At 36.9% G+C, this 24113-nt stretch overlaps 1 protein-coding gene across 5 annotated transcripts in view; it reads right to left on the reverse strand.

Annotated features, from left to right (window-relative positions):
* Positions 1-24113, reverse strand: part of CDC14B (cell division cycle 14B) — a gene marked incomplete at both ends in the record, with an annotated part of 95916 nt that overhangs the window by 18120 nt on the left and 53683 nt on the right. For all 5 annotated transcript variants that reach the window (XM_084236538.1, XM_084236535.1, XM_084236537.1 and 2 more), the window contains 5 exons: positions 1579-1809; positions 2107-2194; positions 5305-5367; positions 8082-8148; positions 12246-12322. In XM_084236538.1, the coding sequence (XP_084092664.1) occupies positions 1579-1809; positions 2107-2194; positions 5305-5367; positions 8082-8148; positions 12246-12322 (526 nt within the window). The remainder of the gene's footprint in view (positions 1-1578; positions 1810-2106; positions 2195-5304; positions 5368-8081; positions 8149-12245; positions 12323-24113) is intronic.

A 24113-nucleotide genomic window follows, 5' to 3' on the forward strand; every position in this document is an offset into this window, starting at 1 on the left:
TTCTCTGACTCTGATTTTAGAATGATTAATTCTAATACGCCTTGCTGTGAATCTCTAAATTTGTCCTGATTGCAGCTGACACTGAAATTCGCATCTTTTGTCAAATTTAGGAAATGCTCAGCCATTACTTTAAATGAGCTCCTTGTTACTTTTTCTTCCTTCTGCCATCAGGATTCCCACAATTCATACACATTGGTCCACTTTGTGGTGTCCCAGATGTCTATTAGGCTAAGTTCACTTTTCAACCCTTTTACTTTCTGTTCCTCAGACTTGATCAGGTAAGTGGTACTATCTTAAAGTTTGCAGAATCTTTCTTCTGCTTGCTTGATTTTCTCCAGTAAATTTTTCATTTCAGTCATTATACATTTCACTTTCAGAATTTCTTTTTGGTATCCTTTTATGTTTTCTATTTCTCTATTGATATCTCCATTGTACACAGTTTTCTTGACTTTGTCCACATTTTCTTTTAGCTTCTTATGCATCTTTATATGTTGTTTTTAATGTCTCTGTATAGTAAGTTCACCGTTTAGTCTTTTCAGGGATGGTTTCTGTTTATTCATTCTTGTTCCTTTGAATAAGCTATACTTTGTTTCCTGCCTTCTGATGTTTCTGGTGAAAACTGGACATTTTAATTTAATAACATGGTAACTTGGGAGATTAGATTTTGGCTATTCTCCAGGTTTGCTGTTTTTGTTTTTTTAGACTTTTGTTAACAAAAATGTTAGATTTTTCTTAACAAAAATGCTTGTTGTCTTCTTAACTATCCAACAAAAGAAGAAAAACTAAGTAAGTCTAGCACATTCATATAACGAATACAAACACTTCAGTTATTCAACAAATATTTATTAAGTGCTAGTCACTGTTCCAACTGTAGAAAACATAGCAACTTAATAGAATATAAGGCGACAAAACTCTTGGAGTTTGTTCTGTCGTTGACATAGGCTAGAACCTACTAAACAGTAGACAGTGAATAGATATTTGATGAATAAATGAATGCATTTCAACACGGTAAGACTTTGTAGAGTTACTTATGAATCCAATTTAATTTGCTAAACTTTTCATAGAAAACTAGGGTTTTTTTTTTTTTTTTTAAAGATTTATTTATTTACATAAGCACTGGGTACAGTCAGCAGCGTGGGAGGGTGAGAGAATTCACCAGAGCCAGAGCGGGGAGCAGAGCAGGCAGAAGGACCGAAGTACATTGCTGAGGGGAGCAGCAGGCAGCAGGAGAGGTCAGCGCTCCATGTGGGACCCTCCTCCAGTGGCCGGGGAGCAGCCGGGGATCGAACCGGCACTGCAGAGGCTGCGGGCAGCTTCGAAACCCAGTGCTCAACTGCTGTGCCACCAGGGGAGGCCCGAAAACTAGGTATTTAAAAACACTCTTTATATATATTGCTTTTTAATGTCACTCATACCTCAATAAAGTGATTTTAATAAAAAGGCTTACAAGAAAATAAAGGCATTCTTTTAAAAACCAAGGCAGCATATTAGTCCTGGCATAAAGTCCAAATAAGCATGGTATGTTTCTACACAACTACATATGTGTCCACTATATTTTAACCAACCCTAGAAACATACCTTTACAATGTACTGCAATAGCACCCTCGGCATTTTCACAAATATTCAGAAATTCTCTGACTATGGCATCACTAGGGGTGCTGCCATCCGCAAAGAAAAGGTCATAGTGATCGAAACCAGCATTCGTAAAGCGTTTGGCATCATACATCCTTTTATTCAGACGAATAACGGTAGTAACGTTGTGGCTCTTAAAATATGAAATATAAGTCTCAGGAGAATGTTGGTGGTAACCTACATAAAGAAATTCACCAGATATCATAAAAGCAGAAAGAAAACATTGTATAACAATTTCACCTGTAACTGGGTAGAAACAGTATCTGGACTGGGGATTGCGTATCAATTTGATTGTAACTGTAAAAAAAAGTCATTAAAAAAGTTAAAATCCAGGCAGAATAACATATGAAAATGACAAAGTGTGCTTAAATAATTAACAGTCAATCTTAGTTTAAACTCTGGTCTCTTTTAAAAGAAAATAAAGGATGGGTACTTTTAATAACAAAACTATATTGGTTTCCTATTTAGACATACCGCTTTCAAGTTTGGTTCTTGAGTGAGGCCCACAGAAGGCAATGAATAGATCTGGTATTATCCAGTTAAAATCTCCATTTTCTGCTTTCTGTAAAGAGAAGACCAGCACAACTCATTTTTGGGACTTAATTTCCTACCCAGTCTTCAGTATTGACTGTCTGTATAGAACTTCAAATCCATTTGTATTAAAACAAAGCTGTTTCTAAATGACTGTGAAAAGTAACCTGGAATTTGAAGTAGTATGAATATTTCCATGGAATCATTAGTTCTTCTGATGGCTCTAAGCACGTTCAACCTTCCTTTCTTTTGACATAGCCTAATCATAGTCTTTTAACATTTTTTTGCTACGGTAGTCGGCCTTCAGAAAGTAAAGCTGACTATTATTATCTAAAAAATATGTAAGTGCTTTGGTTATTTTATCTGAGTAAATTCTCACTTGCTGCTAATTAATAAGCAAACTTTTCTAAATTGAGGGGTCTGGAAATTCCCATTTTCCAGAATGACAAATTGGCTCCCATTATGAGCCACAACAACATCTTGAACAAAGGAAAAACTAAGTTCTTGACTTCTCAATGCTTACTTTTTATTTGTGGAGAGATACTTTTCATCATTTTGCTAGTTGTTTAATAAGAGGCCCAATGAAAAATTTTCACTAAGCCCTCCAGGAAATTCAAATCACAATTATACTGAGTTGTAGCATGTCTCTTGGAAAAAAATATGAAAATAAACTGAAATTTAAAACACCTTACTTCCTGTTAAGTTCTGTGAATTGAACTACCTAGCAATTTTAAGATAAGTATAGTTCAAATTTAACCACAAGAGAAATGGATAAAGACTTAGGCAGGAAGTAGGAGACACTTGATAGTGGAGCAGAGAACTGGTGATAAAAACAAGATCAATTAGCTTTGAAACTGTGGTCTGTGTACGTGTACCTAACAACAAGTAAGAAATAAACCAGAATAAACTCTCTCAGGTCAGGCAGGTAATCTCAGACCTATTTACTTATCAGTGAGAGAAATAGTGAGCCCCTGGTTCAAAGCTAAAAGGTGTAAACAGGAATGAGGCTAAGTTTTGCCAGATGTTCTGATTTTGAGGAAAAACAAAACAAAACAAAACAAAACAGAAATCTGGAGTTTTTAGTGAGCAACTTGTGATTACACTTCACTGAATTGCAGGAATCATAGAGTGTTAGATGCATCCTGAATTCTAAGAAATTAAAACAGGAAAAAATAGGTGACATTGAATCAAAGAAAGACACTAATCCAAAGTCTCTCAAGATACTGTAATGAGGGCCTCCCTGGTGGCGCAGCGGTTGAGCGCTGGGCTGTGAAGCTGCCCGCAGCCTCTGCAGCGCCAGTTCGATCCCGGCCACCAGGTGAGGGTCCCACATGGCGTGCAGACCTCTCCCGCCGTGCTCAAACTGCTGCCCTCAGCAGTGTACTTCATCAGTCTGCCTGTTCTGCTCCCCGCTCTGGCTCTGGTGAACTCTCTCACCCTCCCACGCTTCTGACTATACCCAGTGCTTGTATAAATAAAATAAATAAATCTTTAAAAAAAAAAGATACTGTAGTGAATTTCATCTGCGAGCTGCCCATGGCCTATAGCTATCTAAGAAGTTCCCTGTGTCTCAATGTAGTTACCCTGAAAGTAAGTAACAAGGGTAGGTGACCCTGCTACTACTACTCCCCGCCAATGCTGCAATTTATGCATTAGTGAGGGAGCTCATTAGCGCCTATATTATTCCTTAGTGACACAAAATGGTATCACTGAGCTTCAATGAAGGAATAACAACCGGTGTTTTAATAGTTTTGTTTGCTTCAGAACAGAAAATATATATTATATTCAATAGATTGGTCATTGAATATACATTAGGACTTTAGAAATGCATCACTATTATAGGAGAAGTAGAGACAGGGTTTGCTTTAATTAACCACACAATATGCTTTTACATTTTTGGTACAAGTCAGTAATGACTGATGGTAACTATTAACGCAGTTTATCGGTAAAACAGTTGTCAAACCTAAGAGTTTAAAATAAATTACTTTAGAAGCTGACTGTGAAAGCATAGCTATCTTAGGATTCAACATATTGCTGCATAGAGGGCTGTCTGGGGAATCACTCATTATTAATGAGATTATTACTCAAGGCCAACTACAGTGTGATAAAAAGACAAGATTCCACAAGTATTCTTGTTGAAAAGGAGCTTTAGTGTAGCATTTTACTGGTTATCTGCTTGGAGGATAAAATAGTAGAAACAAATTACATATCCTTTTTAAAAAAAGTGTTGTATTAAAAAAACATAGAGGGCATCTGTGGTTTTGCCTGCCTAGACTGTTTTTTCTTTTTGGTCTGTATGGTTTGATAGGGCTAACCCCAGCACTCCAGTTCTGGGGGTGACTAGCCAGAGTGTTCTCTGACCCTACACTGCCAGGAACACAGCTTGGTTCTGGGCGAGGTACATGATATATGCCAGACCATTGAGAGGAGCTTGTGGGCCTTCTGCTGAAACCATGAATGCCCTTTTCTGACGAGTTTGTCAAACAGGTAAGTCAAAGCTGTGAGCAGTCTTTATCACACTGGGGAGGACTGACCTGGAAACAAAACTAGTTTCCACCCAATTTCTGCTAAATGTTTGAGTACCCATGAAAATCAATTAGTAAACCACACAAAGGTAAGTGCCTGAGTATGTGAATCTGGCATAAAGTTACACATACTTTTTAGACTTTTTTGCTTACGCAAGTCAGTAAAATTTCCATTTTTTACTTGTCATTTGTGTTTACTTTCTGTAATTTGCAACCAGAAATGCCCTAACTTCATATAAACAAAAGGTTATGATCAAACAGGTACTTTTCAGAGGATTAAAGTGATTATTTATTCATCTTATCAGATACTATGCTATGGATTTGGTAAACATCTTTTCATGTAATCACTATATGAAAATTCATCAACGCTAAAAGAATTTAAACCTAACATTAAAGAAAAATGCCCAGAACAACTTATGTACTCTGGAAGGATGCATCAAATACAGAAATTACAGCTAAGAAATGGGATTGCAGAAATGGAGATAAGAGGATAAAGACAACTTTCTTTATTTTACTCTGTATACATCTAAATTGTTCATATTGCAGTGAGCAGGAATATTACTTCTTTAAGTAAAACATGAAGAAAACAGTTAAAAAAATATCCTGCAAAACTTACCTCATAGTATTCATATTCATCAAGATTAAATGAGTTGAAATTAAGGAAGCCATATAACATTGCCTAAAATCCAAATGAAATCTTTTAAGAACAAAGATGCAAACAATGTAACAATTTCCAAACCAACCCACAAATAATAAAAATCAGGAGGTGCCCCACAGAAAAAGCATTACTGTATTTAGATTATGTATTTAGATTATGTTTATTTTAATGGATCTGATTTTTTACTAGCTTTGTCAATCATCTTACCTTATACAGCTAAATAATCAAGGCTTTAATGTAATCCCACTAAATTATTAGATCAACACAACAGTCAGACTTCAAATAAAATATACAACCTAATGGTCCCTAAATGAATAAAGGATAAATAAACCATAGGTTAGTTAGTTTATCCCAAACAAATCCCACGTACTTCACAAATAGCCTCACTTTCAAATTCTTCTGAATTTGAGATTCAGAATTAAGAAATTCTTGAATTAATAGATTAATGTTCTTCACACTAAAGCTGGCCCAGAGATGAAAACTAAAATTCAAAATTTTGAGGAAAAATATTCCTCATGAGAAAAAAAAATAAGTAAATGTTCTGCTTTATCCTGAAGCCTTGCTCTGAGCTGCAGTGGGCAGAACATGCTAATCAAAATAAACTATTTTCTGAGGTAAGGACAAGCTGGCAACCTCTGAGAAGTGTTCTTCCTGCTCACTGATCATTGAGCCAAACAGAATGCAAGTAAGAATTCATGGTCAACAAGCTATTTTTTCAAAAGGAGCGCTTCTGTAAACCTAGTTTTTAAAATTTAAACTACTGAAATATGAATGAAAAATGAGGTAACTATCAAACCAAAAAAAGTCCTTATTTTATGAAATATTTATTTAAACTAGTTTCAAGGCCAAATCCAAGATGGATTTTATTTCTTTGAATTCAAAATATGAAGTATGTGTCAACACATTAGAACTAGATATCCCAACAGACTGATATAAGATGTAGGTAACATACAATTTCCAGTCTCCTTTGATTTTCATAAGGAGATCCTATTGGAAGTAGCACTAAAATTAAAACAATTATGTTTATAAGTGTTTTATATATGTAATATTCAAAACCAGTCACAAATAAAATGTTTAAATTGAAAATCATAAACGGTTGACTGTTGAATAAAGCTAAATACAGCATGAAAAAAAGCAATTTTTATCTAGTTCATTAGACTTTGGATATAATATCTGATTTAAAAAAAAAAAAACCTAAGCCAAAAAAATAACAATAGAAACTGCTATAAAATGTTATAGCAGGTCATTTCAAGGCTCTCAAAGCTTTCCTTCTTTTTTTAAAGGTGGTGGTAGTGGACAGAAATGTGCCAACCTTCATTAGCAGTGCCGTGGGCTCCATCCCCCAAATACACTGGGGGGGAGTCAGGGGCAGAGGTGTCATTATACCCTAATTGTGTCTCTGGCCAGTACCTTCCAAAAGTCAGACTTGATGGAGCTGCCCCCAGAGCCTATGGCAACTATCTCAATCAACTCCATACATTAGAGTTATTGAATTCAAACCCAAAAATATTAAGTTCTGAACCTCACTGTCTAATATGGGGGAAAACAACATACTAATAAATTTCTGAATTTGTCTATTTCTATTGAATTTTTCCTCTCATTTTTATCCATAGCATTCTATCAAAAAGTCTCAGAAAGTTATCATGTTTCATTATATAAGTAAACCTTTCCTTTTGCCTCTGAAAATATGTCACATATAACACGAGCTGTTGATGGCTTATTTGATCCATGACCCAATTTACAATTCTATTTTTTTGTGTGTGTGGCTGACATTCAAGATGTAAGTATACCTGAGGAAGTAAGAGTTATACCCAGGGTCTGCTGTGCCATGTCACCCCAGGGGGCCCGGATCACTAGGAATATGACATGCAGGCCCATCCCTGGAGTCAAGAGAGCAAGCAGTCCTGCTTATAAAACACAAGTTATTTTAAAATAGCCTTGACAAGGCAGTAGTGATGCTACTTAGTTTTATATAAAACCTAGTAACAAAATAGCAGACTGTTCAAATTCTTCTGCTGAACTAGACATTGAATGCTTAAGGATATAAAAATGAAGTGTTTGGGGCCTCCTTGGGGGCGTAGCGCTGGGCTGCGAAGCTATCCAAAGCCTCTGCAGGTCTGGTTGGATCCCTGGGCACCGGAGAGGGTCCCACATGGCGCACAGACCTCTCCTGCCACGCCCGCTGCTCCCTTCAGCAGTGTACTTCGTCAGTCTGCTTGTTCAGCTCCCTGCTCTGGCTCTGGTAAATTCTCTCACCCTCCTGTGCTTCTGACTGTACCCAGTGCTTGTATAAATAAACAAATTTAAAAAAAAATAAAATAAAAAAAATGAAGTGTTTGACAGCTACTGAGTTGTAGAAATGTCTGCTGTAAACAGGATTTTTGGGAATCTGACCCATAAAAGACATAAATCAAAGAGAACTTGGAAACCAGTAATCTATTTACTTTTTTTTTTCCCCTTTGAAATCACAACACACTCAAAACCAGTTTTGGATTTAGAACCTAATTACATAAATGTGACTTGTTGTTCGACTGACTTTCCCCTTTATGCAAAGAAGCACTTTAAAGAATCAACTGTTTTTTGGTTTGGTTTCGCTCTAATGTTAATGGGTAAATGAGATGCCTCTGACCTCACCCACATCTTGGAAGATATCTTGGATAAGAAGGCCCAGTCTTCCTAGAACTGTACTTTAAGTTCTCGAAAATAATACTGGCAACATCGTATGAGTCACTTACCTTCTTTACTGCATGAAAACAGTCAAGAAGTGTAATGTAGAAATTGCAGCTCCCATAGGCAGCATCTCTGAAAACCCAAAAGCATTGAAATCCATATCTTAGTTAATTTAATCTTTTATAGTACATTTACCTCAAGATAAATCTGCCTAGAATTTAAAATCAAATACAGGGCATCCCTGGTGGCGCAGGGGTTAAAGTCTGCGTAATCAAGCTACTGGTAGCCACTGCAGCATGAGTTCGATCCCTGGCCAGGGAGCTAACTAACCTATATGGTGCAGCAGACCTCTTCTGCCTCACCAGCTGCTCCTCTCGGCAGTGTATTTCAGTACATCTTTCTGTACTGCTCCCCGCTGTGTCACTGGTAAATCCTCTCAACCCCCCCAACACACCTCTGACCTACACCCCAGCTCTTATATGCATAAATAAAAAATAGATCTTTAAACAATATATAAACAAAAAACTTATCTATTAAAAAATCAAATCAAATACATACTCAGAACTAGTCTCTGAAAAAAATCCCACAGTTTGGTTTTTAAATAAAAGATAAGTTGCTGTTATAAATTTCACTACAGTTTCTACCTACTCCATTATATACATGAATCAATAACGACCACTTCCTAAATCTCAAATGGTCTCGTGGGATCATTTTTGGCTTTGATGGCTGAGCTCCACAAGTTCCTTTTTGAGTTCAACTAATCAATAATATGTAGCCCTATCACAAAAGGACAAAAGAATTTTGTCTTCAAACTGGAAAATATCATGTCAAACTATTACCAGGAGAGACTGCTTTTTTATTCTCTCTGTGTGTGTGTGTGTGTATCTCCCAGTAGAAAAATGTATTGGGAAATCAAGGTCATAATTAAAATACTGGGTGTAAGGTAAAAAGCATTTGTTCCTCTCATTATACTTTTACAATTTTTAACCATTTAACTGGATAACTTCTTTCTGATTGTTAAAGAATAAAAGTGTGACAGACATGAGTCAACTATCTTTAGAATCACTCTATACTTGAAAATGTATTCATGTTATAAACAACTTCACCCAACATTGCATCAATACCTGCCAGTAATCTTACTACAAATCAATTAAGTTTTTGTCCAGAGAAATAAGGTACTCCTCTCCACTCATACCTGCTTCTTCCTGGCTACTTTGAGTCTTTACAAAGTGAAAATTTTTGGAATTAGGCAAGATAAAAATTTAATTATGACAATGCTAGTCATGCCAAAGAACTATGCCTATCTGAACATATTAATTTTTTCCCTAGGGAGAACCAGGTTGCCACTGAAACTGTCTTCAATTGCCTGCCTTGTTTGGATTTTCAGTGTAATATTACCTTAAAAATTAAAGTGCAGGGCCTCCTTGGTGGCGCAAGGGGCTGAGATGCGATCTATGAAGCTATCCACAACCACTGCAGCATGAGTTCAATTGCTGGCCAGAGAGCTACCCACATGGTGCAGCAGACCTCTCCTGACTTGCCCGCTGCTCCCCTCATCAGTGTATTTCAGTCGATCTGCCTGTTCTGTTCCCCACTGTGTCTCTGGTGAATCCTCTCACACTCCACACCTCTGGCCTGTACCCCAGAGTTCTTTTATACATAAATAAATCAATCTTAAAAAAAATAAGTGCACATTAAAAAATGTTAATTCTTGCACAAATCTTAGAATCAGACCATTATAGCAACACTGAACTAACAACAGTAACCCATTCAGCTAAAAGAGTTTTAGGAGTTACAGAATTGGTAGAAGTATCAAGGTATATTATTGTATTAGTCTCCATGAGGACAAGACGCAGGTTTTACAACATGCCATATTTATTCTGTAGACTTCTAATGTAAAATTTGTTTTTCTAAAAGCTAGAAAACATCTCTATCCAACCTACAAGACAGTGATTTAAAAAAAAAACTTATTGCCAAGTTTCAGGAAGGAGAAAAACAAAAGCAGCATCAGCATCACCACCTCAGTCAGAAATCCCAGTTCCCAGGCTCTACCACAGTCCTACTGAGTCAGAAGTTCTAGGAGTAGAGCCAGGTAATTTTTGTTCTAACAAGATATTAAAGGTCACAGTGATGTATGTTCAAGTTTAGGAAGAACACAAATACTTGCTTTGTAAAAATATATTTTTCTGGAATAAAGAACATTTTGTATATCTGCTAAGGTGAAAAAATGATGCAGTTTGGTCTATCAAAATTGCCAGTGGAAATAGGATAAATTCCCAAAAAGCATCCCAATATTTTTAACCAGGTCTCCTCAGTTAGCTGGTAATTCTTTTCCGCTCAAGTTAAAGGCATCTTGATGCATTTATTCAATGCATAATTTTTTGAGAACTTACAGATGAGGGTCAAGCCTTTATCCATGATGGTACTACAAGCTTTGACCTAGGTCTGGCTGCAGTTCTGCTTTTATACATCCTACTATTTGAATAGACAACAAAAATCTTTCTTTACTGGTTCATATTTATTTCATTAACACCTCCAACTTGAAGCCCACCTACACCTCCCTCCTCTACCCAAGCAATTAAGCTTCTTCAAAATGAAAATAGCAGCTGTAAATCTGGATGTAAGCCTTGTGGGGGGCAAAGTGGGAGGGGGTTGTGATTAAGGTCATTTAACAAACTTGGAAACATAGATGAGAATCAATGAAGGCATATTGCTTGGAAACTGCAAAACAATGTGAAGCTCTACTTTTAAAAATAACAGCTTTCACAGCAGTTTGTATTCACAATAGCCAGAAAGAACAAATTAACCCAAGTAGCCATCCAAAGGGCAAAAGACAAATAATGGTATATTCATAGAATGGAATGCTACAAAAGCAATGAAAAAGGATGAACTACTGATACTTGCTACAACATGGATGAATCTGAAAAGGCTAGGTCCACCAAGCTTTCCAAAATTCATACTACATGATACTATTTATATAAAGTTCAAAGGGAAGAAAAACTAACTGCTGGTGGTAGAAACATAGTAGGGACCTGGGATATAGTTACTATTATAGGAAGAGGTAGAAGGGAATATTCAGGGGTGCTGGCAATGTAGCAAGGAGGAAAAAACTATTGTGAATTTTTTTTTTCAAAATATTATCAGGCTTTATTAATTCTGACTGGCTTACATTCTAATTAGTAAGTTCTAGGGAAAAGTAAAATGTGTGGCAGCAGCAGATATTTAAGTTTGTCATAGTCAAATAACTTTTGTGAAATACAATATGAACTGCAATGATATTGTATTATTGCATACTCACAATAGGATAATCTTGGTTTTGGAAATAAAAATGAATTACTAGGAGTATAGAAGGAAAAATGCATAAAATACAGCCAAATTCTTCTATTATTTGGTTCCACAAGCAAAAAAAAAAGCTGTATTAAATTACTATATAAAAGTCTCTAAAATTTTACTCTCAATTTCTGTACTTATTAAGGGCTGGTAACAAAAAGTTCAGAGACTGGCACTAGGTAACAGAGCATACACTTAGAGAACTAATGCTTTAGATAAACATCTGGCATCTATCACTGAAAATATCAAAATTAGCTAAAATCTAGATAAATCCTGTCTTTCAGCCAGTTACTGTCTTTTGCCCATGAGACCAAAGAAAACTCATTTTTCAGTGCCAAACTTCAGTAATTTTTTGTATTTTTTGGTATGCATTTTTATCTGCTCCAGGTGGGGTTTGAACTTAGACTTCAATAATGTATAGTTTAAACTCTGAAAACTTTCCAAAGAAATCTATATTTCCTTTTTTTTTCCTCCTCAGCAAGTTTACTGAGGAAAGAGAAAAAGGAAAGAGAGACGGTTGCATAGACACAGACAGGCAGGCTTAAAGGACAAGAACTGCCAAATCTGTTTCATTGAGAAAGTCTGTGGAAGGTCTTACAGCTATTTAAAAAGATTCTGCCTAAGGTCAAAACCAAAAATGACTCCAGACATTATACTGGCATCCCTGTACTGGGTGGAGACCAGGGAGGCTGCTAAAAATCCTACAATGTTCAGCATAGCCCCTATCAACAAAATGTCAATGGAGTCATTATTGAGCTACCTAGGTACTCACACCTACATTCCCATAAAACTGCCATTCGGAATCGACTGTTTATAGGTTCTTTTTTCAGAAACATACACCAAGATATTTCTGGTAAGGACCTGATTACATGAATCTACCACATCATTTTTATATTTACCTGAAAGGAATATAGGATGTATCTCCAAACATTAGTATTCTATATGCGTCTTCTGGAGTTCTCCCCAAATATATGACCTACATTTGAAAAGACAAGAAGATAATTTACTTTTAAATGAAAACATGGTGCTATCACTGTTCTGCACAATTTTTGGCCAATGAACTGAGTCGGTCCTCCAGCCTTCCCAAGAAGTCTGAGTCACCCAGCAGCCTGTCAGTGAATTCCTTTTTTTGTCTAAATCTGCCATAGCTGGTTTCTATTGCCTGCAACAAGAGTCCTGACCGACAACATTTCACAACAATCTTTTGTAGTGAGTACAACTTTTTAAAAATAGATTTTCTAAATCAAGATGTTAGATTGAACACATCTTTTACTAACCTCCTTTCTAAAAATTCACTAGAATGACAGTAAAGAAGTGTATGTTGTGGGTAGGACTGAGGTGGGTTGGGGTGGGGATGAGGTGGAGAGGGACACAAAACCAGAGCCCAGATGTTAGTAAATTCCATTCACTTAGATTTACCTACTTGTCATACTATACAGGTTTCCTATAGAACTGTATGTGTTGCTATTCTCATTTGCTTCTTTTATGTTCAAAACTATGTTATGCTTCAATTGTCATCTGGAGAATAAATAAATTCTTTAGCAATTGAGATTCATAGTTGGTATATTTGGCATTTCCAAAAATTTCATTCTGCCCAAACATTTATTTTTGATTGAGTACACAATTGTTATCCTGGAGTTCTTTTCTATCAATAGTTATATGCATTGTTCTGTTTGTCTTCTCATTTCTTTTCTTTTTTTTTAAAGATTTATTTTATTTATTTATACAAGCACTGGGTACAGTCAGAAGGATGGGAGGGTGAGAGGATTCACCAGAGTCAGAGCAGGGAGCAGAGCAGGCAGACTGACGAAGTACACTGCTGAGGGGATGAGTGGGCCAGGCAGGAGAGGTCTGCGCGCCATGTGGGACCCTCACCAGGTGGCTGGGGATCGAACCAGCACTGCAGAGGCTGCAGGCAGCTTTGCAATCCAGTGCTCAACCACTGAGCCACCCGGGAGGCCCTGTCTTCTCATTTCTGATGTTAGATAAGTTTTTGTGTTTCGATCTCTCTTCCTTCTTTCCTCCATCATACAAGTAACCTACTTGTTCTAGAAAACTAGGAGTTCAAGAATTTCACCAGCATCCCACTAAATAAGTCATCCCCCACTCACAATTAAGTTTGCCCGGGACTTTCTGACCCTCACATTTTAAATTTAAAAAGTTAATTTGAGGGCCTCCCCGGTGGCGCAGCGGTTGAGCGTTGGGTTGCGAAGCTGCCCGCAGCCTCTGCGGTGCCGGTTCGATCCCCGGCTGCTCCCCGGCTGCCAGCGAGGGTCCCACATGGTGCGCAGACCTCTCCTGCCACCCGCTGCTCCCCTCAGCAGTGTACTTCGGTCCTTCTGCCTGCTCTGCTCCCCACTCTGGCTCTGGTGAATTCTCTCACCCTCCCGCGCTTCTGACTGTACCCAGTGCATGTATGAACAAAACAAACAAATAAAATAAATAAATAAATAAATAAAAACATGCCTCTATTAAAAAAAAAAAAAAAAAAAAAAAAAAAGTTAATTTGAAATTTTTTATCTCCATTGTATATGTGTACACACACACATACACCACACACAATTTTCTCAACCAAAATGCTAAGTATTCCATAGTGAGGGGCCCATATCTTATGTTTCATTGTAACTCCTACTTCATATAATATATATGAACTTTGATTCAAAATTTTAATTGAATCTAAATTTACTTATATTAATTAGGAAATCTTAAAGTGACTGATTAAAAAAATGGATATAGGGGCCTCCCTTGTGGTAGAAGGGGTTAAGTCACAGCACTATAAAGCTATACAGGGCCTCCCGGTGGCGCAGCAGTTGAGTGCTGGGCTGCGAAGCTGCCCGCAACCTCTGCAGCTCCGGTTCGATCCCCAGCCACCGGCAAGGGTCCCACATGGGTGCGCAGACCTCTCCTGCCGCCCACTGCTCCCCTCAGCAGTGTACTTCAGTCCTTCTGCCTGTTCTGTTCCCTGCTCTGGCTCTAGTGAATTCTCTCACCCTCCCACGCTTCTGACTGCACCCAGTGCTTGTATAAATAAATAAATACATCTTAAAAAATAAATAAAAATAAAAAAAATTAAATTAAATTAAAAAAAATAAAATAAAATAAAGCTATACAGCCACTGTAGCACAAGATCCATCCCCAGGCCAGGGAGGTGACCCACATGGAGCAGCAGACCTCTCCTGTCTCACCCACTGCTCCCCTTGGCAGTGTATTTCTGTCAATCCACCTGTTCTGCTCCCCACTCTGTCTCTGGTGAATCCTCTCATCCCCCACACCTCTGGCCTGTACCCCATTTCCTGTATGTATAAATAAATCTTTTTTTTTAAGATTAATATTTATTTATGCATATAGCAGGCTGCACCATGCGGGCAGCTTCCTGGCTGGGGATTGAACCCATGCTGCAATGGCTGCGGACAGCCTCATAGGCTGTATCTTAACCTCTTGTGCCACCAGGGAGGCCCTAAATAAATAAATCTAAAAAAAAAAAAAAGAGAGAGAGAGTTGATTCAGCTTCTAAAGGATATTTTATCAATTTTCTTTTTTAAGACTCATAAATGGAAATTTTTCCTAGTGTCTAGCCTGTTACTCAACATTTCATCCCACTTATTCTAAAAAGAATACAAAACTATAATAACTATACAGAATCCAAAAATAAAGGAAAGTCTTGTTATCTATTATCAAACAAAGCTCTAGGTATATTACTGATTTATCATGAATTAATCATAAAAAGATCATCTGTAATCTCATTCAACATATTTGTCTATGTATTACATATTTTAAGCAGCAACCCAGCAATTGACTTTCTATTTTATTACAATTTTTTTAAAAATAGCATAATAATTGATGAAAAATTAGAAATTATTTTTAAATGCAACCTTTCCCACCCCAACTTTTCTTATGCTCTATTAGTCTCCAACATGCTTCCTTTCTCTTTTAAGACTAGATAAAATCAGCAAGGTCTTTTTTCCAATCTATTTTAAAATTTCCTAGCAGATCCCCTTCAAAAAGAACACCCCTAAAGAACAAAAAAAAAAAAAAACAAAGCCAATTATAAATCGTAAGACCAATGAGGATGAGGATGGAGTTTTGACTCATTTCTGTATATGTACAGATACGCACATATAAATGTTAAACTTTAAATAAATTATAAGAAATTGAGAGAACTCTTGATCCTTCCCTTAATTTCTAGGAAGACCTCACAAACTTTTCCTTAAACACGGAATTAAAGGTAATTCCTCTCCTACTCAATATTACAGTTCTCTGGTTTATTTAATTACTAAATTACAATGATGTTTCCTTCTTTCAAAAATAATGTGTAATACATTAAATAATTGTAGGTTATCCTCAGAACACAAGTTCAGTTGAAACACTAGAACAATGTAACATTATTTTTTCCTGTGGGAGAACAATACTATAATGAACTTTCAAAAAATGTAATTTTTAAATCAAATCAGGGAATGCCTGTAAATAAATATTAGGGAGGATGTAAAAAAATTGAAGGAAATTTAGAGACTGAAAATAAGTTTATTCATATATCATGCTGGGCTTCAACATTTTATTCCTTTTCCCAAATTCATGAAGTATAAGGGTAACCCCTAAAGTGATGGTATTAGTAGGTGGAATGTCTGGAAGGTTCTTAGTTATACTAAGGGTAGACCCCACATGAATGTGATTAGTGCCTTATAAAAGAGGATCTAGAGAGATTTCCTTACAAGGAATCTTCCAAGTAAGAACATGAGATGAGAAGTCTATACCCCAGAACAAAGCCCTTATCTGATCAAGCTTGGCATCTAATCTCAGACTCCCAACCTCTAGAACGGTAATAAATTTTTGTTGTTTATAAGTTACCCAGTCTCTGGTATTTTGTTGAACCCAGCCCAAAGTCTAAAACACATAACAATCAAATATGTACTTGCTAGAAATCTATTATTTTCATTTTCATGCTTACTCATCTTCCCTCATCAACAGGCCTTCTCAAATGAAATTATTACAAAATTAGAAGTTAAGAATTCTATAATAGCTCCTATATGATCCATTACTACATTCTTGGCAATATGAGACCTAGGAGTTTCTCAAATTGTTTTGGTGTATTTCCAGAGACGATACATACACACATACACACTCTAATTCCATGCTGCTGTCTAAAACAGGAAACAACAAATGATAAACAAAAGAGATATTAAATAGCTGTAGCCAGCTTCCAGAGCAGCCACAATGATTCTCATCTCCTGCTATTTCTACTTCTGTGTGGTCCTCCAGATAAAGCAGGCTGTCCTTTTGGGACAGCACTCCAGCAGCCTTCTGCCACCACCAGCACTGCCTGCCAGGCATGTACATGAGTCACCTCAGCAGCGCCAGGCCAGTGAAGTCTTGAGATGACCACAGCCTAGGCAATCCAGAAGCTGACCTACCCAAGTCAGCTACTCAGGACATCTTCCCTACAGAAACAGTGAAAGTTAACTGGTTTAAGTTGATAAGTATTGAGGTAATTTGTTAGGCCACAATAGATAATATAGTTGCACAATGGACAATGGGAATGGAAACGATCATTTCAGTTTGTTGAAAATAGGTAAGTATAAAAACACAAGACAGCTGCAAAGATAAAGCCCGATGGCTTAAGAAGCATATTGTCTCTCTCCAAGGTGAAGCAGCATCTGTCTGAGGGAGCCAATAGCAATCTCACAGGAAGTGTAAAACACTGGGATAGAAAACACTTAAGAAATTTGCAGTGCTTTTCAAAGTCATGATACAAGGTTCTTTTTTTTTTTTTTCTGAATAATAGCTTAGCCAACCACCCCCATTTTTTAATCATCATCTGCCTGCCCTGTGAGAACAGCTGATCTTGAATCGCTGATTTAGATTTCAAAAACTGTGAAGAGCTCTATTAGTAATGAATGAATCAGTGGAAACAGGATCTCAACTCAATTATTTATACTTTCAATCCTGACAATTCATCTCTCAAATAATAAAATCCAATTATTTAGATCTGAGCTTATTTCTACCTATATATAACATTGGAAGCTGAAACTGTGTACTTAGTCTTTGGTACAGTTTAAGAAACCAATACATTATATTAGTCATCATGACTGAGAGTTCTGAATAACAAAAGGTATTTAAATTCCAGCAACAAATGTAGCAGCCTGATGGAACCAGTAAACTATTTCAAAGATTCCTCATGAATAAATGTCACTATGTTTGCAGTATTGTTTTCACCTCAGTCAAATGACATTCTTATGCCAACAATCTAATTGATCTTTCCTTAAAAAAAATTCACTCTTTCCAGACTAACATGGAATATTCATGAATCAATGATTCAACTGGAAATATGTTTAATAATCCAACTGCTGAATAAAAAAAAAAGATGAACAGGGAATATTTTTTTATTTTCTATGATAAAATGAGACAAAATCACCTTCACAGCTCTGCATAAATGTTAAAGAATGAAAAGCCTGAAATGCTTTAAAAAAAAAAAAATACTGGATGGTCTCACTTATAGCAGGAATATAGAGGATCCAAAAAAGGGATCAGGAAAAAAACTAATTATAATAAAGTAAAAATCAAAAACAATAGGCAACTATAAATCAGAGACATACACACTACAGGGGTAGGAAAAGGGAGAAGGATCAAAGCAAGTGTGGGAAGAGCACAAGGGACCATGGTGATAGCTCATGGGTGAATGGGTGGTGGGAATTTTATGGGGACTATAACCAAGATGAAATGCATATATGGTACAAAAATGAAAAATTATGTAAAAAAATATATAAAATAATAAAAAAAAAATGTCCCAAACATCTCTCAGTGGAAGCATGGGTAAGCACAAAGTGATCTATCATACAGTGACATATTAAACAGTCAAAAAAGTAAGCATTAATGCATTCATACAACATGGATGAACCTTGAAAACATTGTGCTAAGTGATAGAAGTCAGATGCAAAAGACCACATACGATATTTCCATTTATATGAAATAACCAACCTATAGAGACTGAAAGCAGATTTGTGGTTGTCAAGGGCTGGTAGGGTGCCTGGAATGGGAACTGTGTAATAGGTACCAGGTTTCCACTGACAGTGATGAAAAAGTTCTGGAAGTAGGTAGTTGCATTATATTATGTATGTATTTAGTGTCACTGAATCGTACACTTTAAAACAGCAATTTTTGCATTATTTATATTTTATCACAATAAACAAAAGAAAAAACCCAAACTGATCTTACATTTCAGTTGTTCTAAATTCTCACTTTTATTTACATAGATATAGTACATCCTTATATAAGTATGTAATACATACATATATAAGTAATATATACTTATACACAAACACATATATATGGATTGATGATAACTGAGGTATAATGATCCTCTGTTTAGATAAAGGGGAAAGTTTGAAGCAGTAAATGCCCATCTACATTTACCAAGGTCAGACAGCGATTAAGTTTGAGTGGACTGGATCTGGCTATAAAAGCCACATGGTTATACCATGTGGATATACCATGTGAGTAGTTAAGGACAAAGCAAAAATCTTGATTATTTAAAATTAAACCTCCTAATTGTTAAACATTGGCAAAAACAAACTACTTTTGGTATATTACTCTGTGGGTTACATAAAGTTTATAGACTACATCTTTCCAACCTGTGGTATTAAATGTTCACCCAAGATCACATTGCTTATTATTGATGGACGAGGGCTTACTGCTCAGGCCTTATTTATAGACAAGAAGCCATTCTACCTAAAATAAGTACACTAACAAGGATGAGATCCAAAATTCCATAAAGTTTATTAGATCTGCAACTAGAGAGCATAAAATGGTCAAAGGCCCATTTCTCTTTACTCCTTTCCAAAGTTACCACCACCTAATATTACAGAAAGTGGACTATCAATCAGGTTTACTAGGGTAAAAAGGGAAGTAAAGTTGTGATGAGCTGTGATGACTGTAGGCAGCCACCTCCTCCACAGAGCCTTCTATCATGGCAGGGCCCACATCTGACTGTGGTCCTGTGCTGTTCCCTTTCTGCAGCTCCAGCACACCTCAGGCTACCTGGGCTTGGTTGCTATTTACTGCTGCCTGGTCACTGTTTGCTCAGCCTTTCACAGACACCCCAAAAGGGCATTTGCCCCAGGAATGGGTGTTTACAAAGACCCTGATCTGGACTATCAGTTGCCCCACCTAGACTATAGCTTGTTGAACAGAATTCCTATTCACTGCTTCCAGAACCTCTATCCTTTGGCTCCTCTTATCTGACCTTCCCATCTGTTCCCTTCACACCTTAATTCAGCACTGACTATTCTGAGTGTAGAATAACTAAATCAGTTGAAAAGTGAACCAAATGTTCAAAAGATAAATAACTAAGTACTGAACTTTTATCATAACTACTGAAGTAACATCAAATTCAATACAATTTAGGGTTCTACTTACAGACTACTAAATTAATACATACCCAGAATTTCATTAGTGTCATAATTTTATGTTTATAATAATATAATGTTTATAAAAGGGAAGTCATTCCAAAAGCTATGGCTAAAGCTTTTAAAATAACAAATATTTTATTAGAATGATAACTTTTATGTTTCTTATATCCCTTTATTTCTTCCTTAATTTTTTATTTTTTTTTTAGATTTATTTATTTATGCATACAAGAGCTGGGGTATAGGCCAGAGGTGTAGGTGGGGGGTGAGAGGATTCACCAGAGACAGAGTGGGCAACAAAACAGGCAGATTGACCAAAGTACACTGTTGAGGGGAGCAGCAGGCGAGTCAGGAGAGGTCTGCTGTACCATGTGGGTTGTTCCCTGGTGGCAGGGGGATTGAATTCGTGCTGCAGTGGCTGTGGACAGCTTCATAGGTTGCTTCTTAGCCCCTTGTGCCACCAGAGAGGCCCCCTATTTCATCCTTTAAATGAAGGATGAAATTGTTTTGTTTTCAGACCTTTCATCAAAATGACACTGAAGATTTTTCATATTTTTGTTGTATTATTACTATTAGATTTTAAACTCTATGAGTAACAGTGTTGAGTATTTTAAAATTATTTCTATCAAGAGTACTCCCTGGTGGCGCAGGGGTTAAAGTCTCAGCACTATCAAGCCCTAGTTCCATGGCCATGTCAGGGAGCTAACCCACATGGCGCAGCAGACCTCTCCTGTCTTGCCTGCTGCTCCCCTCAGCAGTGTATCACAGTATATCTTGCCTGTTCTGCTTCCCACTCAGTCCCTGGTGAATCCTCTCACCCCCACCACTAGCACCTCTGGCCTACAGCCCAGTTCTTGTATGCATGATTTAAAAAAAAAAATCTTTAAAAATATTTCTATCAATCTGCATTAACTATTATAAAATAGATTATTCTGACTATTAAATAAAATTATATAGCTTAACTTTTTTAAATTACTGTATTATTCTTAAGGTAACAATGGTTTTCAATATTATATATAATTTGGGGGTATAGGTTCACAGCTTTTCAGAGGTATGTTACATTACCACTTATTGAGTGTACCATTTATTGTACACTAAGAATGCTCTAACAGAAAAATGTTTGAAGTGATGATGAATTTCCTATCCCTAGCCCTCAAAAGTACATTTAACCTACACTAGAGCTAAATATTATACATACATATGGGAAAATATAAATGCTAGGGCAGTAAAATGAACCATAGCTAATAATAACTAGGACAGATTGATAAATTTTTCTTATTTTTAATATAAAAAGCAGACTTCAAGTGTTAACAATGGCACACAGAAATAGGGAAAAGAGAAAGAATAACATTTAATGAATACTTGCTATGTTCCAGATACTTTACCAAAATAGAAATTAAAAACCAGTTCAGTCTGAATCTAACCCCCTAAACTCTACCCACTATTACAATGACCTCTTTGCAACTTTTCTGCTTTGCAACTAGAAATTATTCTGTTTGTACCTACTGTTGTATTAACCTTCATTTTCAGAAAAATTTTTTTAAAAGACAGTGACAATTACTTCAAAGATGAATTTTTCTATAGTAATGGTACTAAAAAAACTATGCTCACTAGAACATTAAAAAAATTAACAGTTAGGGCCTCCCCGGTGGCGCAGCGGTTGAGCGCTGGGTTGTGATGCTGCCCGCAGCCTCTGCAGTGCCGGTTCGATCCCCGGCTACTCCCCGGCCACCGGAGGAGGGTCCCACATGGCGCGCAGACCTCTCCTGCCGCCCGCTGCTCCCCTCAGCAGTGTACATCGGTCCTTCTGCCTGCTCTGCTCCCTGCTCTGGCTCTGGTGAATTCTCTCACCCTTCCGTGCTTCTGACTATACCCAGTGCTTGTATAAATAAATAAATAAGCAAACAAACAAACAAACAAATAAATAAAAATAAATCTTAAAAAAAATTAACAGTTAATGTGACTGATAAGCTTTATTTTTGGAAATCTTGATTTAAAAGACTGGTTTAAGCTCACCTATTTTAATTCTTGATTTTAATGGATGCCATTCATATTTAAGAGATATGGCATATAAATGTGAATGCAGTACTGATTTCATTCTTTTTTTAATCCCATCAAACAATGATGTGCATTTGGTTAGTAAATTTCGAATTTCCCAAATGCTAATCAGATGTTATTAGAAATTAATAGGATAAAATATATAGAAGAAAACATAGGCAAAACACTCAATCACATAAACATCACAAACATTTTTGAGTAATGTCTACAGAAACAAGAAAAACAAAGGAGAATATAAGTAGCTGGGACTACATCAAACTAAAAAGTGTCTGTACAGCAAAAGAGACTGTAACAAAAAGAAGAAAAACCCACTGAACGGGAAAAAATATTTGCACACCATACATCTGATAAGGGACTGTTATCAAAAATCTACAAAGAGATTACACAACAAAAACAAAGCAAACAACCCAATGAAAAAATAGGTAGAAAAGCTAAAAAGATACTGCTCCAAAGAAGAAGTGTACATGGTCAACAGGTATATGAAAAAATGTTCAACACCACATATCAGGTAAATGAAAATCAAAACGACAATGTGATACCACCTTATGCTTGTGAGAATGGCCCATAATTAAAAACAAAAAAACAAAACAGAAACAAATACTGGTCAGGAGGTCAGGATGTGGTGGAAAAGGAACCCTCTTACACTGCTGGAAGGGATGCAAACTGGCCCAATCACTATGGTAAGCTGTGTAAAGGACCCGACAAAACACTAGAAATGAGGGGCCTCCCTGGTGGCACAAGGGGTTAAGCACTACACTATGAAGTAATCCGCAGCCTTTGCAGCATGAGTTCAATCCCCAGCCAGCCAGGGAGCAACCCACATGGCACAACAGACTTCCTCTGTCTCACCCGTTGCTCCCCTCAGCAGTGTATTTCGGTAGATCTGCCTGTTCTCCCAACTCTGTCTCTGGTGAATCCTCTCATCCCCCACATCTCTGGCCTGTACCCCAGCTCTTGTATGCATAAATAAATCTATCTTTAAAAAAAAAAAAAACAACACTAGAAATGAATCTACCATATTACCCAGCATTTCCACTCCAAGGAATCTACCCAAAGGACACAAAAAGGCTAATTTGGAAAAAAACAAAAACAAAAACACAACAACAACAACCCTGTACTACTATGTTTATTGCAGCATTATTGCAATTGCCAAGATTGCCAAGATAAGGAAACAATCTAAATGCCCCAGAACAGATAATTGGCTCAATTAAGATGTGGTATATGTACACAATGGAATACTACTTAGTGATAAAAAAAAGATAAACTCATTTTGGGGGCAACATGGATGGAGCTGGATTATTCTAAACTAAGTGAGCCATAAGGAGAAAGAGAAATACTGATGGTTTCACTTATATCTGGAAGCTAGAGAAAACAAACAAATGGACAGGAAAAAGATAAAACTTCCAAGGTGGGGCGTCCCTGGTGGCACAGGGTTAAAATCTCAGCACTATCAAGCTATCGCCAGCTACTGTGGCATGAGTTCTATCCCTGGCCAGGGAGCTAACCCCACATGGTGCAGCAGACCTCTCCTGTCTCACCTGCTACTCCCCTCAGCAGTGTATTTCAGTAGATTCACCTGTTCTGCTCCCCACTCTGTCTCTGGTGAATCCTCTCAGCCCCTGCAACTCTGGCCTAGGCCCCAGTTCTTGTATGCATAAATAAATAAAACAAATCTTTAAAAAACAAAAACTTGCAAGCTGACCATAGATCTGAGGCATATAGCAGGGGAGGGTGGGAGAGGTGAAGACAGAGGAGGGAAGAGCGCAAAGGACTGAGGTAATGGATAATGGGGGCTATGGTGGCAGAACAACCATGGAAACCTGAAGAGAAATATCTAATACTATGCAAAAATTAACAAAGATAGAAGAAAATAAATTAAAAACAAAAGATAAAATGTGAAAAAAACAAGTATGAAGCATTCTCAAAATATTAAAAATATATTTGTAACATCAACCAGCAATTCCAATCCTATGTATCTAACAAAAGAATGCAAAACTACTAATGTGAAGGGATCGATGTATTCCTGTGTTCACTGAGGCCCTGTTTACAACAACCAAGTTTATGGAAATAACCTGAGTGGATCAGGAAGGCGTAGTATATATACACAATAGAATGCTGTTCAGTTATAAAAAAAGATGAACTCTTGCCATTTGTGACAACATGGATGGAACTGTCGTGGATAATGCTAACCGAAATAAGTCAGAGGGAGAAAGACAAACACTGAATGGTTTCACTCATTTTCACAAATACTGAATGGAATATAGAGAAACAAAACAAAGGGTCAGATAAAACCAAACCAAGAGGAAACTC

This window comes from Talpa europaea (genome assembly GCF_964194135.1).
Source record: "Talpa europaea genome assembly, chromosome: 7".
Classification (NCBI taxonomy): Eukaryota; Metazoa; Chordata; class Mammalia; order Eulipotyphla; family Talpidae; genus Talpa; species Talpa europaea.